The 20,593-nt window shown below is 45.2% G+C and overlaps 1 protein-coding gene across 2 annotated transcripts in view; it reads left to right on the forward strand.

Moving 5' to 3' along the window:
* GALNT17 (polypeptide N-acetylgalactosaminyltransferase 17) overlaps window positions 1-20,593 on the forward strand; it is a 478,729-nt gene that overhangs the window by 338,372 nt on the left and 119,764 nt on the right. For both annotated transcript variants that reach the window (XM_053556324.1, XM_053556325.1), the window contains exon 6: window positions 6,938-7,055. In XM_053556324.1, coding sequence (XP_053412299.1) covers window positions 6,938-7,055 — 118 coding nt within the window. The remainder of the gene's footprint in view (window positions 1-6,937; window positions 7,056-20,593) is intronic.

The raw sequence follows: 20,593 nt of genomic DNA on the forward strand, positions 1-20,593 counted from the left end.
CATACCTCAGAGTGAGGCTGGAGCAGGGGGTAGAGGAGGCCAGTGAAGGCTCAGGATCATAGATCGTCTAGCAGTTCCCCGACCTTTTTGGCACCAGGGACCAGTTTCACGGAAGACAGTTTTTCCATGGACTAGGGACTGAGGAATGGGGATTAGATTCTCATAAGGAGTGCGCATGCTGGATCCCTCACATGCACAGTTGACAGCAGGGTTCAAGCTCCTGTGAGACTCGAATGCTGCTGCTGATGTGAGGGATGGGAGTGATGGGGGGCAGCTGTAAATACAGATGAAGCTTCATTCCCTTGCCTTCATTCTTCTCGCCTCCTGCTGTGCAGCCCGGTACCTACCAGGCCACAAACTGGTACCAGTCCCTGGACTTGGGGTTGGGGACTGAAGATGTAGACAAAGCTTTACAGGCCATGGCAGACCCTGGCTTTTCTTCTTAAGGAAATGGAGAATCACTGGAGTGTTTCAAGTAGTAAAATGATGACAAGGTGGCTCAGATTAGATACGCAGGATGGTTGCAGTGCAGGTGGTGAGAGGCCAGCTGACTGCAGAGATGCGCTGGGGTGGAGTCATGAGGATTTTCGGGCCAATTGGCACTAGGCAGGCACCAAGTTTTCCTAGTCCAGCAAGTAGAAGAATGAAGTTGACCATACAGAGGAAAGATTGTAGAAGGAGCAGGTCCAGATGGGGGGAAGGTTAGAACAGATGGGAGGAAGGTTAGAAGTTCCCTGCTGGCTGGTGTGCAGGGTCACTTAGACCTGAAGCTGACAGCGAGTGGACGATTGACTGTCACAGTCTGGGGCCCAGAGCAAGGACCAGACTGGAGTATAAATTCAGAGCTGTTGTTAATCGAAAGTCCTGAGAGCAGACAAGATCACCAAAGAGTGAGTGTACATGGAGCAGAGATCCAAGGGCTGTGCCCTTCAGGAGAGAAGGACTAGTCAACAAAGGAGATTGAAAGGCCCTGCCAGGAGGGTGGCCAGGCATGTGGGGTGTCCTGGGTGCCACATGGAACTTCTATGTCCAGGAAAAGGGAGGAGTGGCTAAGATCAGGAGAGCTGAGAATTGACCAGTGGATTTATAAGCTGCGTCGTCTCTGACCTTGAGAAGTGCAGTTGCAGTGGCGCGGTTGGGTTGGACGCCTAACTGGAGAGAGGAATCAGAGGCACCAGGTATAGACAGATCGTTAAAAGGAATTTTACTATAAGGGGGAGCAAAAGCCCAGGAGAGGGCAACTGTGAGGGAAGCAGGTAAAGAGGGGGCTTTATAGGATATAGAAATGGCTGGCAGAGATCCAGCATGTTGGGGGAGGGGATGTGCTTGAGGCCCTGGAGCAGCAAGAGGGGTCGGGATCATCCACCCAGGTGGAGGTGCAGCCTGCGCTGAGCACACAAGGACAGTATATTTGCAGCAAAAGGCAAGCAGGCAGGTGCATGTACTAGAGGGTGGGTAGATGTGGGGGTGGGTGGACTTTCTCCTTGGTGTGCAGTTTTCTTCAGGAAGCTGGAAGCAAGGTCTCAGTTGAGAGTGAGGAAGATAGTAGAGGGCTGGAGGTTTGAGCAGGGAGAAGAAGGTGTAGAGATCTTCTAGAAGAGTGAGAGATCACTCCTCAGGGCCTGGGCATGATCGAAGGGCAGCACTGAAGGTGCCCTAGACACTCCTGGCCCTGAATTTAAAGTGAAATCAGCCATGTAGTTACAGTAGTGCAGTGCAGGTGTGGAGCAGGCAGAGGGGCGGGCGTATCAGCATTGGAATTTTGCCAGCTGAAGACAACAAAGTGAGGAGAGAACACTGGGGCACCCTGATGACAGCACCTGGGACAACAATCAACCATGGCTTTAAGCCAGAGACGTCCACTGTGAGGGTGGTGGGGCGAAGGCTTTGGAAGTTCCTGCAGGGCGTAAGGGTGGATGGACTGGGGATAGTTGAGGAAGTGAGCTGGAAAGATGGGGTGGTGATAATCAAAGAGATTGACGGATGCAGTTAGAGAATACAGATAATTTTTTATTTTCTTATATTGTCTGTAAAAGACATCTATTATTTTTCATAACAGAAAAATTAATTATTTTTCAAAAAGAAAATCTGTTTTGAACAGCAGATAGGATTTGGATAGATGGAGTTGTCTCATGGAGGACATTACAGGAAAGGAAGGCCAACGCATAAATCGGTATCTGTTTCACAAACTATGCATGGTCCCGAGTGGCCAGACCATAGAATCTGTAGATTGATGGCAGCAAGGGGACCGAGGGGGACAGAGATGCCCAGGCAGAAGTTGCACTAGTTTAGAAGAGAACAGGGAGGCATCAGGAGGTGTTGAGGAAGGGAAAGATCTAGAACGCAGAAGGGGAATTGAGGCCAAGCAAGCTTTACATATATATCTCGGTGGCAGTTCCAGGGACTGCCACCCTCTTGTCCTGGTGTCTTCCTGTGCTCTTCACTCTCAGCTGGAACTGCTGTGTGTGTCGCATATATTTGTGTAACTGCAACAATCAAAGTGATTCTTTTTAATTTCTGCTCTTCTCCTCTGTAATGGAGCTATTAGGCTTTGGCAGATCCCTTAATATGATTATCATTTTTGAATGATTTTGAATGGAAATGTTTGCACCGATGGTAGTAATCCAAGTTGAGTTTGAAGAATGAGGCTGTAAGCTCATGTCCTTGGATCTCATCAGTCCCCAAGTGCCATCAGCAGCGGCTGGAATGGCTGGGCAGGTGGCAAGGACACCTCCGAGGGGAAGGGCTAAGCCTTGTAAAGAGGCAGCTGGCTAACCCGCCGCCCGCAGCAGGTCCCGAGTGGGCAGGCAGTGGCTTCCTGTTGGAGGACTGCTTCCCAGCAGCAGACAAGGACGGTTGTCATTGTCAGGGCAAGGAGGTAGTTCCAGAATTCAAAGCAGTCACCCAGCGAACTCACCAGCAACACTGACTGTTCTCAGTATGGGTGAGGATATGGCTTTTAATTATTTAGCGTCTAGGACATTCACCAGCTCGACCTTAGCTGCCTGCCAGGAGCCTGCCTGCCCCCAGCTCAACAGGGAGGGCCCCCGCGGAGCCCTGCTGTTTGCAAGTCTGTGGACTTTGTTTCTGCTGCCCAGGAAGCCACCTCCTGGGGCCAGTTCCAGCCTCTCCTTTCCACACTTTGTCAGTCTCTTCAGGGCACTGTGGTAGTTTGACCATAACCTTTAGGGGACCTTTTTAGGTGACACCAACAGTGAAAACTGTCACCCCCTTGTTCCACCTCTCCACTGTGCTAGATCAGCCTCCTCCCCCTTTGTCTTCGGGCTCTGGCAGGGCCCACCGGGATGCAGACGGAGGCCTGATTTGCTGTGACCCTGTGGGCCCTCGTGCCTGTCTGGGCAACTGACCTGCCAAGGAAATGTTGAGAGGACTGTGAAGTTGTGAGAAATCCCAGGACTTCTGATAGAGAACCTGGTGGACTACGCTGGACAGAGCTGTGACCCAGGGCAAACTGTGACATCTTCCTTCCTTACCACCTACAGCCAGAACTTATCATCCAGACAAAGCTAAGTTTTATTAAAATGTCAGGCTGCTTGACAAAGGAAAGATGTTACCCAAAGGGGCATCTGAGAGGGACCTGAAAGGAAAAAGCAGCCTGTCTACTCCCCTCGATAGCGACAGTGACAGAGGGGTCCCTCCTGCCCCTGCTCTCATCCCTTCCTCCCTCGTTTCCTTCCTTCCACCCTGGCTGGAGCACATTCCTCTGCTGGTACCTGATGCATCATGGAATCCTTCCCCTCCAGGAATCCACACACCTAGGTCTTTTATGCTTATTCATTTATTCATCAATATTTAGTACATGCTTGCAAGGCACTAGCCCCTGGAAATTCCAGAGAAAAAATTATAGGGATAACTTCTCTGCTCACAGGGAGGGACCCAACCATTTGGTGGGGGAGAAGGCTGTACAGGATGGTCTTGCTGGTACAAACACAAATCCTAGAGTCCCAGCTCTGTAAATTCAATTCTTTGGTTCTGGGCTGGACCAGGAATCTGTATTTTCTAAAGAGCCACCCGGGTGGTGCAGATGCAGGTGGACTCTTGACCCATCTCTGGGAAACATTGTTTTCATCCATGGGGTGGTACCCAAAGCAGCCCTTTGGGAGTGTATGTTGCCTCCCTGCTCCCTGTGATTTTAACTGCCCTGCTTCCTTCGGAGGGGTCAGAAAGCAAAATCTTGGAACAGGGTCTTAACTACATGTGCTTGTCAGTTGGACAAGGAGAGATTGTTTCAACTTATCAGAATTTCTTGATGTGGCCATAGTTGCTCTCTAGAAAACAGAGTTAACACCAGAGCCAACTCCTCCTCCACAGGCTCAGGGACGTTCCTCAGACCTCTAGGCACAAGTGTCACTAATGTAGCTCCATAACTTAAGTGGTCCTTGGCTTTAGCTCTCCCAGAATGAGTCATCCCTGCAGTTTTCCTCTTCTGGCTATATCATAAAGCTCTTCCTCCTTCCTCCTTCTCCTCCTTATTCTCTTTCTCCTCAGCATGTGTCATGACCAGAACAGAAACATCTGACGCTGTTTAAGTTGAGAAGGACTGATCACAAAGATGCAGGGGACTGTCCGATGACTTGGGTGTAGAGAGTGGGGCCAGGTCTCTGGGCAGCTCATCCCCCACACACCCACTTGGCCTCACCTCCCCATTGTGCTCAATCATTCGTGTGCTCGGGGCCCACCAGCGCTGCTCCAAAACGGCAGCCTGAGCCCTGCAGACGTTGAGACTGTCTGACTTTAGCTCCCTACACTGTCTCCATTCTAAACTTCAGGAAAAATGGAAATTGATGAACCCAGTTTGAGATTAATGCTCATTTCTGGTTTAACTGAGGCCAAAGGGATGGGGTCCTGCTGTGCTTTGCAGGCTAGGGGTCAGGCTGGTTCTCTAAGAGGGGCTGCGGGTTGGGAAGAAATGACCGACTGTGAAAGCCGTGGCTATAGTCAAGGGTGGCACCACCATCCCAGCAGAAGCAGTGTCCTATGTGCATGGGTATGATTGGCGGAAGATTTCTGAAAACACATGATAAGGCCTCCCAGGAGGAGGGCAAAGGCATAGGAGCTCTTTTTGAGCTCTTCTGCATAAGACATATTTCATATCTTCTCTTGTTTAGTCCATGCAACAATACCTGGTAGAGATATAACTGGACCCAGAGTGGTTTGTTGACTGAACACAATTGCAGTTTTCAGCAGCAGTACCTGCTTTCAGCTGTACGCATTGTGTATTTCCAGTATACCCCACCACGGGCTCAGCATGTGGGTGCCAAGGGGCATTCCATGGAGTTGGGGATCTGGACGTCAAGGTCGAAGTTAAGTTAGAAGTCAGAATGAGCTGATGAGAGTCTGAGACGACAGTCCACAATTCTCAAAAGAATTCCACCTATTAGTTTCCTGTTGAACCCAGTGGAGTCTCAGTGGCCTCCTCTCTGAGATGTCTCTTTTGCCCAGGAAAGTATCTTAACAGTGTTTATGGCCTTTGGCAGAGTGGGCGTTTGCCAGCGCCTCCATGAAGCCTCTTTTGAAGACTGCAGTAAAGCATAAGGGCTAAAATCAAGGGCTTTAAAGCGAGGCAGGTGCTGAGTTCTGTTCACTTGATCTCCATGTGCCCCAGCTGTTGAATGGAGAAGGTTCTACTTACTTCACAGGGTTGTGGAGGTGCTTACACGAGATGTGCGTGGAAAGTTCTTTGCCCCTTGTGTTGAGGCAGTGACTACTCAATAAATAGTTACAATACTACTAGTAATAATTATTATACTATCATAATATCCACTTTTGTTGCTTGAATGGAATATGTATTGTGTTTCTCTACTCACTACAGCACCAGCAACGCCTTAGACATGGTAGATGCTGAGAAAATATATGCTGGATGAATTTGTCATATAAGGGTGTGTATAAAGTCTGGAAACAGAGGCAAAAAACCCATAATAAATGGCTTATTGATACTATGCTGCAATATACAATGTGATACGATCTGTGGTATGTACGTGTGCTACCCTTCATTGGCAGTGCGTGGCTCCCTGCATCCGACAATATTGCAATGAACGTGGGACGTTCATGCAGCATTTCTGTCAATCCCTGCACTTACACTATTGTTGCCTTACATGCCTTTGTCTCTGATTTTTCTTGAGTCACCTTGTGCCTTTAGCCCATTCCAGAAGAAATAATCAAACGGATCAATATAATGGGGCGGCGCCTGTGGCTCAAAGGAGTAGGGCGCCGGCCCCATATACTGGAAGCGGTGGGTTTAAACCCAGCCCCAGCCAAAAACTGCAAAAAAAAAAGGTAAATAAATAAATGTCAAAAAAAGAAAATAATGACCTTTTATCCAAACTTTGTGGTCATCCTATAGATGATTTTTTTCATCTCTCTGTGGGCTGAGGTCATCTCTCTGCTCTTAAGATTGGTGCTGTTGGGCACCTGTTGTCTCCTCTCTGAGTTTTCCCCCTTCTCTAAAGCCCCTCATGGTGATCCAATTTCTCAATCCAATACAGAGGTCGGAGCCCTTGCACATGACATTCCCTCTCTGCTTTCTCTTTGGGTTCCAGGCTTGCTAGATCTCTCCTTCCTGGAGTAGGGAGCAGGCTCATCTTTCTCCTTAAGTCTGAGCCTCTCTGAGACAGCCCATGGACCCCATCCTACCACTCAGTTGTCCCCTCTTCCCATACGTACAGACACCATGTGACGCATGAGACCAGTCCTCACCCTCACCTGACTCTACAAGGGAGTCAGTTTATTCCTAAACACTTCAGCTTCCCTACGTTTTCTGAAAGTAAAATGGAGAGCCGAGGTGTGGGAATTGAGGGCCTTATGGGCAGTGACTCCATGTGCTGGGTGGGAACCCAGTACCTACTAGGGCAGGGCCCGCAGAAGGGCGTCTGGCGCTGACATCTCCATGAACTTCGCTTCCTTCTGTCTCCCGCAGGACACCGGCCATGATAGGCTGCTCGTTCGTGGTCAACAGGAAGTTCTTTGGTGAAATTGGTCTTCTGGACCCTGGAATGGATGTGTATGGAGGAGAAAATATCGAACTTGGAATCAAGGTTTGTGACATATGTTCGTGTTTGTGAGCATAGCTGCTTGGTCATTGTTAGGGTGCATCCAAAGCTTCTTACAGCAGATGGATGACACATTCTCTTGCCCCACCCCCACTACTGGGGGGAGGTTTAAACAGCATCCTCGCTCCTCCTTAGATGGGCACTCTGGGCTTTCTTCTCGCTAAGGTTGACTGATGTGTTTCCTGCTTTGGTGACCCACTCTGGACATTGGCCAGAGAGTTTTTTCTCTCCTTAAGTTTTCCTTAAAATTAAGTAGTCTCCTTAGATTAATATTTCTATCCCATGTATTCTGATGGTCCATGCACATCATAGACTGTAAGATGCCAGAGGAGGGAAACATGTTCCAGGACCCTCCCTTTTCTCAGAAATCAATGGGGGAGGGGGGTGATGCAGGAAGGGCCCCAGCCCTGGTCAGTTCCACTGTGACAAATTTTAATATCCTAGGTTCTGCTTAAGATTTTATTAAAAAAAAAAAAAAAAAATTCCGGGTGGCACCTGTGGCTCAGTGGGTAGGGCGCCGGTCCCATATGCCGGAGGTGGCGGGTTCAAACCCAGCCCCGGCCAAATTAAAAAAAAAAAAAAAAAAAAAATTCCACTGTGAAAAAATAAAAGTTGGAAACCACTGGTGCATTCCAACTTCTTCACTTTGGACTCAAGATAAATGAATCCCAGCAAAAGATGGCAGGGATGGGGAGATTTATTAGTACCCTGTGACCAAGAGTCTTTGCTTGAACAGACTTAACTTTACTCAGTCTCCTGTACCCGTCTGTGTACTTCCTTATAAAATCCAGTTTTAACAAGAACCCTTGTGAAGTCGGTTGAGCAAGAACCCCTCACCCTTGATAGCTGATCATGCTCGAATCTGACCGGGTTTCCCAGACGCCACCATCCCTCAGGTGATGTCTGCTCACCCTGGCCTGTCTTTAGCAAGAATCCAGATAGGTCAGTTTAGCCCAAATCCCCCTCACCCCTGATGTTTCTTCTAAGTAGTTTCCATCCACCAACCCTACACGGCTCCTTGGCTATAAATTCCCACCTGCCCACACTGCCTTCTGAGTTGAGCCCAATCCCCTCTCCTTACTGTGAGAACATGGCAGTGTTCCCTGGATCTATCACGGTGATCCTAAATAACATCCGCCTCACTGTGCTTTAACAAGCGTCATTGAATAATTTTTTCTTTAATGTTGGGAACCACTTGGACTTGCTTCCCCCACCAGAGCGTCTTCCCCTATGCCAGCAGTTCTCAACCTGTGCGTCGTGACCCCTTTGTAACAATGAAAATACATCACGGCGTTAGGAAGGTGGAGAACCACTGCCCTATGCTGTCAGGATGCTGGAGGGGACCCTAGGCTGGGGTCCCTGTGTCTGCTACTTCCTGTACTGAATCTTGGCGTATTTGGGTTGTTGGGAAGCAGGCTTGCTGGAGAAACTCAGGGCACCACAGTGAGGTGGAAAGGTCATTGAATTTCTTCTGTTGTCCTCTGCTGGATTCTGCCCTTTATTCTACCTAGGCAGGTACTGAGTGCAGAACCCTTACATCAGTCAAAGCCAAGCCTGGTCTCTGCATCTAATGTCACTGGCTTGTCCCTGGGTTCTGTTTAAGATTTCATCCAAAAACTTCTCAAAAACTTTAAGGTGCCCCATCGGCCCCTCTGCACTTGAGCTCTCTGTGTGGCACGAAAGGCTTTGTGCCCCCATCAAGTCCAAGCTGGTGAGTGAAGGGGACCGTGGGGACCATCCCTGGAGCCTAAAATCATTCCCTTTTGAAGACTGCAGACTCTTCTTCCTGGGTTTTCTGCTCCAGTCCCGGTTCTTTCCTCAGTGGGATTTACGCGGGAATTCTTCGTAAAGCCCAGCAACTCAAAATCCCTGGATCACAGCTACCATAGGTGCCGTCCACCCTTTCTGAATTCAGTCTAAGTTAAAGATCTGGGCTCAGCATGTTGATCCTTGGCCTGCAACTTACATTTCCACCCTGCTCCCTTCTCCTCATTCCTCCTGGGCCTTCCTGCTTCTTTTTTCCTTAGCAAGGAAAAACTTCCTAACATATAACAGAATTTACTTGTTTTTAATGTGTATTGTTTTTCTCTCTTCTCAGTACAGTGCAAGTTCTGTGGGGCTCAGATCTTTGTTTCATTCCCTAAACATGCAGAACCATGCCTGGTACAGGGCTCAGAGGTCTTCCTTCTATTAATGAGGGAACGGCTGTCTTGGGGACCCATCATGAGGAGAAGCGATGGAGCTGGGTGGGGTAGCTAAGTGGAATTGGAACCATATGATGGCCGAGTAGGAGGTGAGCATGTATGAGTCTCAACAGCTTCTTCCTAGAACTTATCTGAGAGAGAAAGGAGAAGAAGGAAGCCCTGCCTGGACAGAGTTGAGCTTTACCTGTTATTAATTTTATTTTGAACACAAAAGAGACGTAAATGTCTCTATACGCTATAATCAGGGAACCACTCAAGGGCACAATATTGCCGGCAGAGGAGTGGCGAGCATGGAGGGAGCAGCACAGGTGGAGGGATTATTAGAGACAGAGGGGCCCTCACAGCCATGATTGGCTCTGAGGACAACTGAGGCTGTGTCAGCAGAGCCCATTCTTGAGGCTCACTAGGGAGAAGAGGTTTGCCTCCCCACACTCACAAAGGCGTTTGCATTTTTTGTATAGTCGCAGATTGATTTTATAGCTTTCTTGAGATATTATTGACATAGAATAATTGCATATATTTAAGGTGGACAATGTGATGTTTTGCTATACGTGTCCTTTATGAAATGATCACCACCATCAAGCTGACTCATCCATTGCCTCTGTCTACTTAACACTGTGTGTGTAAGAGTGGATGAGAATATTTCATCTAAGATCTATCCTCTTAGCAAATTAAAAATGTACAAAGTGGTGGCTCACACCTGTAACCCCAGCAACTTAGGAGGCCCAGGTAAGTGGATTGCTTGAAGCCAGGAGTTCAAGACCAGCCTTGGAAACACCTGTCTCCACACACACACACACACACACACACACAAAATAAATAAATAAATTAGCCAGGCATAGTGGTACATGCTTATAGTCCCAGCTACTTGAGAGGCGGAGGCAGGAGGCTGCAGTGAGCTATGATCCATGCTACTGTACTCCAGCCTGGGCAACCGAGTAAGATCCAGTCTCTAAAAAAAATTAAAAAAACAATACCACATTGTTGACTTTTGCCACCATGCTGTACATTAGATCTCCAGAAGTAACATTCACCTTACTTTGCAGCAACCTAACAGAAAAGGTCTGAGTGGGAGGGTCTGCGCTCTGGGTGGTGATATTGGTTACTTCCTGGCAGGTAGGTAGGATGGTATAACTCTCCCATCCCTTCTCCCCCTGCAGCACATCCCCGTGCACTAAGGCCCCTGCTCCACTAGCTGAAGGGCTCCCTAACCTCTCCCCTCACTGCTTTTTGAGTGGCTAGAGGGCAGTCTGTCACCAGTGATTGCACCCTGGCTTTGCCTTCTCCTGACAGTTCAACTCCACTGGCTGCTCAGGACATGACTTTAGTAGAGTGTCAGATGCATCTGGTGCATGTATATCACCCTCCAGTGATTACCTGCTCTGATTGTTCTCCCAGGCATTCAGAACCTGTGCTAGAGAAGTGGGGATGGTTTTGCCTCTCACTTCCCATGACCACATTGTCCTGAAACCTATACTTGACTCTTGAAGTAAGCCTTGGTTTTCTGCCAATTTTTTTTTTTTTTAATAGCAACAGGGTCCCCCTCTGTCACCCAGGCTGTGGAGCATAGTGGCACATCATAGGTCACTGCAGGCTGGAACTCTTGGGCTCAAGCCTCCCAACCTGCCGATTTTTAAAGTGGGAATTGAGCACTGTTGATTCTAGGAAGACCAAGGTCTGGGTTCAAGGTCTGCATTTTATTCTGTGGTTCTCGTGATGTGGTCCCCAACCAACAGCATCAGCATCACTTGGGAACTTTTTGCAAATGCAATTGCCATTCTTGGACCTCATCCCAGACCTTCTCAGTCAGAAACTCTGGAGCGAGGTCCAGCCCCACTGTGTTTAACAAGCCCACTGGGTGATTTTGTTATGTGCCCTTGCTGTGGGAGCCACTAGTCTACACCTGGGCTCAGTAAATACATGCCTTTATCAGAAAGGAGCCCAGGGGAGAGCCCACCTCTTTTCAGACTGTCTTCCTTTTTCTCCTTACTGCAGCCGGCACAGGCTGGCCCCTTAGGTGCCAGCATCTAGTGCGTCATTAACTTCACAGCCAGGCATCTTAGCCAGGTGACTGCAAGGTTCCTGGTGACAGGGCTCCCTTTTAAATGCAATAATACATGTAAGGTGCTTTGCCTTGACTGACTGTCCCTCCTTCCCTTCTTTCATTTTGTGCTGTTTTATATTGTTCAGAGTACAAATTAGCTGAATGATAAATTGCAATCTGAAATCATCCCTACTGCTGGAAAAAAAATTAGAGCTTAATGTAAACGTGTACAAACACACATAATTTTCATGTAGTGTCCACACATGCATTTACAAGTGCAAATGTACCTATAAGAAGTGACACAAAATCCCATGCTTTAGTTAAATGGGAACAATGTAATATGAAAACGCCATCTTTTCTTGGTGATTTTTTTTTTCCCAGCAAAAAATAGGTGCGTCTACAATCTTTCTAACTATTCTCTGAAATTTTCTTTTGTTGCTTTTTAATTCCATCCTCAGTAAGTAAAGCTCTGCCCTGAAAAAAGAAAGTCTCACTGTGGTTCTGGGGAAAAAAATAAAAAGAAGAATAGCATAGGTGACTCTAAGGCTGTTGCTTGGATAAAAGCCAGCTTGCCTGTGACCAAAACAATCGATACAGTAAAGGGTGAAAAAAGACTTCCAGAACGGAGAAAATAAATGAGATTAGAAATTGAAAGGTTTCATCTTGTAACATTGATCAGAAACTATTAACAAGGCATATTACAGTAACATGTCTAAATGTTAAGAGAAAAAAAACAAACCTCTCCAGAGAGAGAAGGACAGGTAGATTCCTTTTAAATGAAGTAAAATCAGATGGTTTCAGACTTGTCCAATGTATCAATTTGACAAGAAAAGCGGTTCTCTTCTTCTGAACCCGTGTATAAAAAAGACTTATACCCCAGACTGCTGAGCCCTATGGGGCAACTGTACTTAAAGGGAGATGATGGAAAGATACTCTCAGATCCCCAAACTGTCAGGAAATGTCTTAGCTTCATGTGGAACCCCAAGGACTAAATAAAAGGCAGAATTCCTATGTGTGCAGATTGTGGCTAAAATATGTGAGCCCAATGAGCCATTCTGGAGTAAGCCTGTAAGAGGGTTTGGAGGTGCTCAGGATGATAACCTGCTTACCTGCTCCAGCCCTGACCCACAGGCTCTGGAGGTATAGCCTTTGAGGGGGTCTGTTTGCTGGGGTTCCCCGGGCTCTGTGACAGTCACCAGTAGGGCATTCAGACTCTAAGTCCATCTTGGTTGGGCTGCATCATGGCAAATCATAGGCAAAAGACAGTTATGTTTTAATGTGCCCAGGTAAAAATAACTTTCTTAAAGAGCAGAGTTTAACCCAGATGCCTTAACTGCTGACTGGGTAGCTCACAGTGCCCCTGGACACACCGTTTCCCTGAGGACCTGGGATGCCATTTCCAGGATTCAGATGAGCCTATGGTTGGCACCTGCCCTCTGGCCTGGCTCGGCCCGTTCATGCTCAGAGCGCTGGAGTCCTGTCCACAGACTCAGGGATCAACTTAGCAGTAGATTTGAAGTCTTACTTCCCTCACAGAGGTTGTAGATCTCTGGAGTGGCCAGAGCCCCAGGCCCTCAGGCAAACATGTCATTCCCCTTTCACATTGGTCTTTTGGCCCCCATCTCTTGTTCTTAGTCCCCCCTCCCTTCTGTAGCTAGTGCTGACAAGGCCTTCTGATTGCTGTCCCATCCGCACCCCAGCTCCTCTTCCTTGGTTCTGGGTATTCATCACTGGGTTCCTGGGGTAGCCAGGGAAGATTCCCCTGCCCTCTCTGAGACCGTGGCAATAAAAGCCCCAATGTCCGGAGACCTCTCATGAACTTCATCATGCATTTGGGACACTGGGACTCAATTGCACTGCATCTATTGAATGTTGTGACTTGAATAATTATCACTCTCAAAGGGAACCAGACCATCAATTCTATTTTCTTTTCTTTTCTTTCTTTCTTTTTTTTTTTTTTTTTTGAGACAGAATCTCACTTTATTGCCCTTGGTAGAGTGGTGGCATCACAGCTCACAGCAACCTCCAACTCCTGGGCTTAGACGACCCTCTTGCCTCAGCCTGGCGAGTAGCTGGGACTACAGGTGCTTGCCACAGCACCCGGCTATTTTTTGCTGCAGTTTGGCCAGGGCAGGGTTCAAACCCACCACCCTCGGTATATGGGACTGGCACCACAGGGGCTGCCCTGTTTTGTTTTCTTGATCCTTAGATTGCACAAATCTTTGGTTCTCCCTTCTGCTGCTGGCATTGGCCATGATTTGATCCAGAGCCTGGGCTCAAGGAGGACATCTTTGGCTATATGAATGTCTTCACAGTGCAGAGTTAGAATGTATCTGTGACATGGTTGGAGCCAAGTTGCTGGTCTTATTCATGATTAGAGTGGGCCTTGAGATTTCATAGACCAGTTTTTAATGAAGGTGTACACATTATAGGTGCACCAGCAGCACAAGTGAACACTTTTGATTGTAAAGAAGACTTGGTGAATGCCACTTCCAGTGGGCACACCACCGTCGACAGATGGGGCCTCTATCTCTGTGAAATTTATGGTCAACCACACCATTTATCATTTATACCATATCAAATTTATCATTTGATACCATTTATCAAACAAATAATTAGCAACATGATGAATGTAAAAAGGCAGGATAGGGTGATGCTCTGGGAAAATAGTAAGGAAATACAACCTTGTCTAGGGGGTGAGGAAGAGCCTAAGGAAATGTTGAAGACTTTAAGTAGGTATCTACCCATCTACCTATCTAGCTTATCTGTCTATCAACTGTCTACCTACCTACCTGGGGTGTATTGATCACATTTGGAGTTTTCAGAAGGAAGACGTTGCCTAGGAAAAGGAGTAGAGGGGACAGTCCAGAATCCCAGAGAAAAACAACAAAGCAGGTGTGAAAGGGGCAGCTGGAAAGGAAATGAGCCGAGAGAGTGGTTTATGGCAAGTGAGAACAGAATGTAAGCAGTGGGCGTGGAGAGGAGGTGATTGATGAGGGTGCCATTTGGGAGGTGTGCTGAGTAGAACGTGGTGGTCCACTGAACGGGAGGAGAGAATGAGAAGAGACTACTCAGGAGGCCCCCTGGGTTTCCTAGCCTAGAGGAGGTCTGGGGGTGGGGTGTGAGGAGTTCTGTTTTCGAAATACTGAGTCTGAGGAGTAGCAGTCCCTTGTGACCTGGCAGGGAGATGTCAGGGGAATGGGGGATTAGCATGGTCGCCAGCCAAGAGCAGGACTTGGTAGTAGGGTTCCAGGAGAAGCACCCTGCAGGGCCAGGGTGCTTAGGGTTAGGGCTGACTTAAAGGTGCAGGATGTGGTGAGTCCTTTCGCATCGTTGCTATATGTGCTACACCTAAAGTGTCAAAAGAGTTAAGAAAGTAGGATGTGTAAAAATTGATCCCTGTTCATCATTTTTTTCCCCTGAAAGATTTTGGGGAAAAGAACTTGTTTATCAAAATGTTTACAATTGGCCAGGGTGTGGTGGCTCACGCCTGTAGTTCTAGCACTCTGGGAGGCCAAGGTGGGTGGATTGCTTGAGCTCAGGAGTGCAAGACCAGCCTGAGCAAGAGCAAGACCCCATCTCTAAAAATAGAGAAAACAACAGGCATTTTGGTGGGTGCCTGTAGTCCCAGCTACTCTGGCTAGGACAAGAGGATCACTTGAGCCCACGAGTTCGAGGTTGCGTTGAGCTTGTGACACCATGGCACTCTACTCAGGGCGACAGAGTGAGACTCTGTCTTAAAAAAAAAAAAATGTTCACGTCTTCCATGCCTCTGCTCCATACTCCAATTTCAGGCCCGTATGTGGGTTTCCTACCTTCTCATCCAGCCCTGCAGTTTTCACCTGATTACCTCTGGGGCGCTTCCCAGGTAGACATGGTGAAGCCCATTTGGACCCTCACTAGCACCACAGCCAATGAGCCTCTACCTGTAAAGATTTCTCTGCAATGGCACCTTCTTCTAGCTTTCACTGCTACACAACACACTCAGCCTTGGTGCAGAACAGTGTTTAATTGCTGCAGTCCCCACCCTTTCAGTACTGCAGACCAGTTTCATGGAAGACAGTTTTTCCGTGGATTAGGAGTGAGGAAAGGTTACGGGTGATTCAAGGGCATGTCATCTCCTGATCATGAGGCATTAGATTTTCATAAGGAGCACACAACCTAGATCCCTCACATGGGCAGTTTACTGTAGGGTTCATGATCCTATGAGAATCTAAGGCTGCCATATAGCTGACCGGAGGTGGAGCTGAGGAAGTGATAGGAGTGATAGGGAGTGGCTATAAATACAGATGAAGCTTTGCTCACTCGCCCACCACTCACCTTCGCTGTGCAGCCTGGTTCCTAATGGTTTATCAGTCCATGGTCTGGGAGCTGGGGACTGCAGTTTTATTGCGCGCAGAATGAGCAGAGGGGAGTTCATTTAAACAGAGTTACTGACAGTAGCAGATCCATTTTGCTATCTTTACTAAAATGTATCTTCCTCCTCTTAAAGAAGACTAGCAGACTAATTAATACATGTAAAAAGCTGAAAACATGCACACATGCATGTATACACACATGCACCCACCCACACCCACACCCGTGGCAAACACCGTCCTACAAAACCTTCCAAAGGATAGACAGGAATGCGATGTCAGTTGTAGAATAAAATGGCTTCTTTTTATAGAATTTCTAACATTCTGTGATGTTAGATTTTATACAGGCTGGAAATTCTATCCTGAGTAGATAAAAGTTTAGAATATTTTATCACTTCCTGTTTTCTTCTCTCTCCAAATTGGGAAATGAAGAATTCAGTCATTACACTTTATGCTAATTTCTTTTATTTTAATTCAACATTTTATTATGGAAAACTCGAAACATACACAAAAGTAGAAGAGTATAATGAATCCAAATGTACTGATCTTTCAACTTTAACTAATATTAACATTTTGCTGTTTTTTTCAGTTACTCTTCATTGGCTTTTAAAAAGCAGATCCCCAGACATCACATCATTCTATCTATAAATATTTAGAGTGTGTTGGTAACATAAAAAGACTCTCTAAAAACATAGTCTCGACATAAAGTTACACTTAGCAAAATCCAATAACCAGTCTATGTCTTCTCAAAATATTTCTCAAATTTCTGTCATAATCTCTCAAAAAATATTTTTTTTTTTACAGTTGACTTATTCAAATAAGAATCCAAGCAAGTCCACACATTTTATTTCTTTGGTGTGTCTAATCTGTAACGTTTCCTTCACCTTGATTGTTTTCATGTCATTCATTTGTTGAAAAAACCAAGTAATTTGTCCTATGCAATTTTTTTTTTTTTTATTGTTGGGTATTCACTGAGGGTACAATAAGCCAGGTTACACTGATTGCAATTGTTAGGTAAAGTCCCTCTTGCAATCATGTCTTGCCCCAATAAAGTGTGACACACACTAAGGCCCCACCCCCCTCCTTCCGTCCCTCTTTCTGCTTCCCCCCCATAACCTTAATTGTCATTAATTATCCTCATATCAAAATTGAGTACATAGGATTCATGCTTCTCCATTCTTGTGATGCTTTACTAAGAATAATGTCTTCCACTTCCATCCAGGTTAATACGAAGGATCTAAAGTCTCCATTTTTTTTAATGGCTGAATAGTATTCCATGGTATACATATACCACAGCTTGTTAATCCATTCCTGGGGTGGTGGGCATTTAGGCTGTTTCCACATTTTGGCAATTGTAAATTGAGCTGCAATAAACAGTCTAGTACAAGTGTCCTTATGATAAAAGGATTTTTTTCCTTCTGGGTAGATGCCCAGTAATGGGATTGCAGGATCAAATGGGAGGTCTAGCTTGAGTGCTTTGAGGTTTCTCCATACTTCCTTCCAGAAAGGTTGTAGTAGTTTGCAGTCCCACCAGCAGTGTAAAAGTGTTCCCTTCTCTCCACATCCACGCCAGCATCTGCAGTTTTGAGATTTTGTGATGTGGGCCATTCTCACTGGGGTTAGATGATATCTCAGGGTTGTTTGGATTTGCAATTTCTCTAATATATAGAGATGATGTACAGAGTAAAAGATTATTTTACTTTTTTCTTGTGTTTGTTAGCCATTCGTCTGTCGTCTTTAGAGAAAGTTCTATTCATGTCTCTTGCCCATTGATATAAGGGATTGTTGGCTTTATTCATGTGGATTAATTTGAGTTCTCTATAGATCCTAGTTATCAAGCTTTTGTCTGATTGAAAATATGCAAATATCCTTTCCCATTGTGTAGGTTGTCTCTTTGCTTTGGTTATTGTCTCCTTAGCTGTACAGAAGCTTTTCAGTTTAATGAAGTCCCGTTTGTTCATTTTTGTTGTTGTTGCAATTGCCATGGCAGTCTTCTTCATGAAGTCTTTCCCCAGGCCAATATCTTCCAGTGTTTTTCCTATGCTTTCTTGGAGGATTTTTATTGTTTCATGCCTTAATTTTAAGTCCTTTATCCATCTTGAATCAATTTTTGTGAGTGGGGAAAGGTGTGGGTCCAGTTTCAGTCTTTTACATGTGGACATCCAGTTCTCCCAACACCATTTATTGAATAGGGAGTCTTTCTCCCAAGGTATGTTCTTGTTTGGTTTATCGAAGATTAGGTGGTTGTAAGATGTTAGTTTCATTTCTTGGTTTTCAATTCGATTCCACGTGTCTATGTCTCTGTTTTTGTGCCAGTACCATGCTGTCTTGAGCACTATGGCTTTGTAGTACAGACTAAAATCTGGTATGCTGATGCCCCCAGCTTTATTTTTGTTACAGAGAACTGCCTTAGCTATACGGGGTTTTTTCCGGTTCCATACAAAACGAAGAATCATTTTTTCCAAATCTTGAAAGTACGATGTTGGTATTTTGATAGGAATGGCATTGAATAGGTAGATTGCTTTGGGGAGTATAGACATTTTAACAATGTTGATTCTTCCCGTCCATGAGCATGGTATATTCTTCCATTTGTTAATATCCTCTGCTATTTCCTTTCTGAGGATTTCATAGTTTTCTTTATAGAGGTCCTTCACCTCCTTCGTTAGGTATATTCCTAGGTATTTCATCTTCTTTGAAACTATGGTGAAGGGCGTTGTGTCCTTAATTAGCTTCTCATCTTGACTGTTATTGGTGTATACAAAGGCTACTGACTTGTGGACATTGATTTTGTATCCTGAAACATTACTGTATTTTTTGATGACTTCTAGGAGTCTTGTGGTTGAGTCTTTGGGGTTCTCTAAGTATAAGATCATGTCGGCAGCAAAGAGGGAGAGTTTGACCTCCTCTGCTCCCATTTGGATTGCCTTTATTTCTTTGTCTTGCCTAATTGTATTGGCTAGAACTTCCAGCACTATGTTGAACAGTAAAGGTGACAGAGGACAACCTTGTCTGGTTCCAGTTCTAAGAGGAAAAGCTCTAAGTTCCAGTTCTAAGAGGAAAAGCTCTAAGCTCTAAGTTTTACTCTGTTCAGTAAAATATTGGCTGTGGGTTCGTCATAGATAGCTTCAAACAGTTTTAGAAATGTGCCACCTATGCCTATACTCTTCAGTGTTCTAATTAGAAAAGGATGCTGGATTTTATCAAATGCTTTTTCTGCATCTATTGAGAGGATCATGTGATCTTTATTTTTGCCTCTGTTAATATGGTGGATAACGTTTATGGACTTGGGTATGTTAAACCAGACTTGCATCTCTGGGATGAAGCCTACTTGATCATGATGAATGACTTTTTTGATGATAAGCTGTGATCTATTGGCTAGGATTTTGTTGAGAATTTTTGCGTCTATATTCATGAGTGAGATTGGTCTGAAATTCTCCTTTTTGTTTGGGTCTTTTCCTGGTTTTCGATCAGGTTGATGTTTGCTTCATAGAATGTGTTGGGGAAGATTCCTTCTTCCTCAATTTTTTGGAATAATTTCTGCAATACAGGAATAAGCTCTTCCTTGAAGGTTTGATAGATTTCTGGAGTGAAGCCATCTGGACCAGGGCATTTTTTGGTTGGAAGATTTTTTTATTGTTTCTTTGATCTCAGTGCTTGAAATTGGTTTGTTCAGGAGCTCTATTTCTTCCTGGCTGAGTCTAGGGAGAGGGTGTGATTCCAAATATTGATCCATTTCCTTCACATTGTCAAATTTCTGGGCATAGAGTTTCTGGTAGTATTCAGAGATGATCTCTTGTATCTCTGTGGGATCAGTTGTTATTTCCCCTGTATCATTTCTGATTGAGGTTACTAGAGATTTTACTTTTCTATTCCTCGTTAGTCGGACCAATGGTTTATCTATTTTATTTATTTTTTTAAAAAACCAACTTCTTGTTTCATTAATTCTCTGAATGATTCTTTTGTTTTCAATTTCATTGATCTCTGATTTGATTTTGGATATTTCTTTTCTTCTACTGAGTTTAGGCTTAGATTGTTCTTCTTTTTCCAATTCCATAAGATCTCTTGTGAGATTGTTGATGCGCTCTCTTTCTGTTTTTCGAATGTAGGCATGTAAAGCGATAAATTTTCCTCTCAAAACTGCTTTTGCAGTATCCCACACGTTTTGGTAGCTTGTGTTTTCATTGTTGTTATGCTCAAGGAAGTTAATGATTTCCTGTTTTATTTCTTTCTGCACCCATCTGTTATTCAACAGAAGATTGTTTAATTTCCATGCCTTTGTGTGGGGTCGAGCATTTTTGTTAGAGTTGAGTTCCACCTTTAGTGCCTTATGGTCTGAAAAGATACAAGGTAAAATTTCAATTCTTTTGATTCTGTTGATATTTGTTTTGTGTCCCAGGATATGATCAATTTTGGAGAATGTTCCCTGGGGTGATGAGAGGAATGTATATTCTTTATCTTTAGGGTGGAGTGTTCTGTATGTGTCTATCAAGCACAGTTGTTCTAGGGTCTCATTTAAATCTCTTATATCTTTGTTTAATTTCTGTTTAGAGGATCTGTCCAGCTCTGTAAGAGGAGTGTTAAAATCCCCTGTTATGGTATTATCAGATATCATATTGCTCAGACTGAGTAAGGTCTGCTTCAAGAATCTGGGAGCATTTAAATTAGGTGCATAAATATTTAGAATTGAAACGTCTTCTTGTTGTATTTTTCCCTTGACCAATATAAAGTGACCATCTTTGTCTTTTTTGACTTTGGTTGCTTTAAATCCACATGTATCTGAAAATAAGATTGCAACTCCTCTTTTCTTCTGAATTCCATTTGCCTGAAAAATTGTCTTCCAACCCTTGACTCGGAGCTTTAATTTGTCTTTTGAAGCCAGGTGTGTTTCTTGCAGACAGCAAATGGATGGCTTGTGTTTTT

Source organism: Nycticebus coucang, chromosome 12 (assembly GCF_027406575.1).
Source record: "Nycticebus coucang isolate mNycCou1 chromosome 12, mNycCou1.pri, whole genome shotgun sequence".
Lineage (NCBI taxonomy): Eukaryota > Metazoa > Chordata > Mammalia > Primates > Lorisidae > Nycticebus > Nycticebus coucang.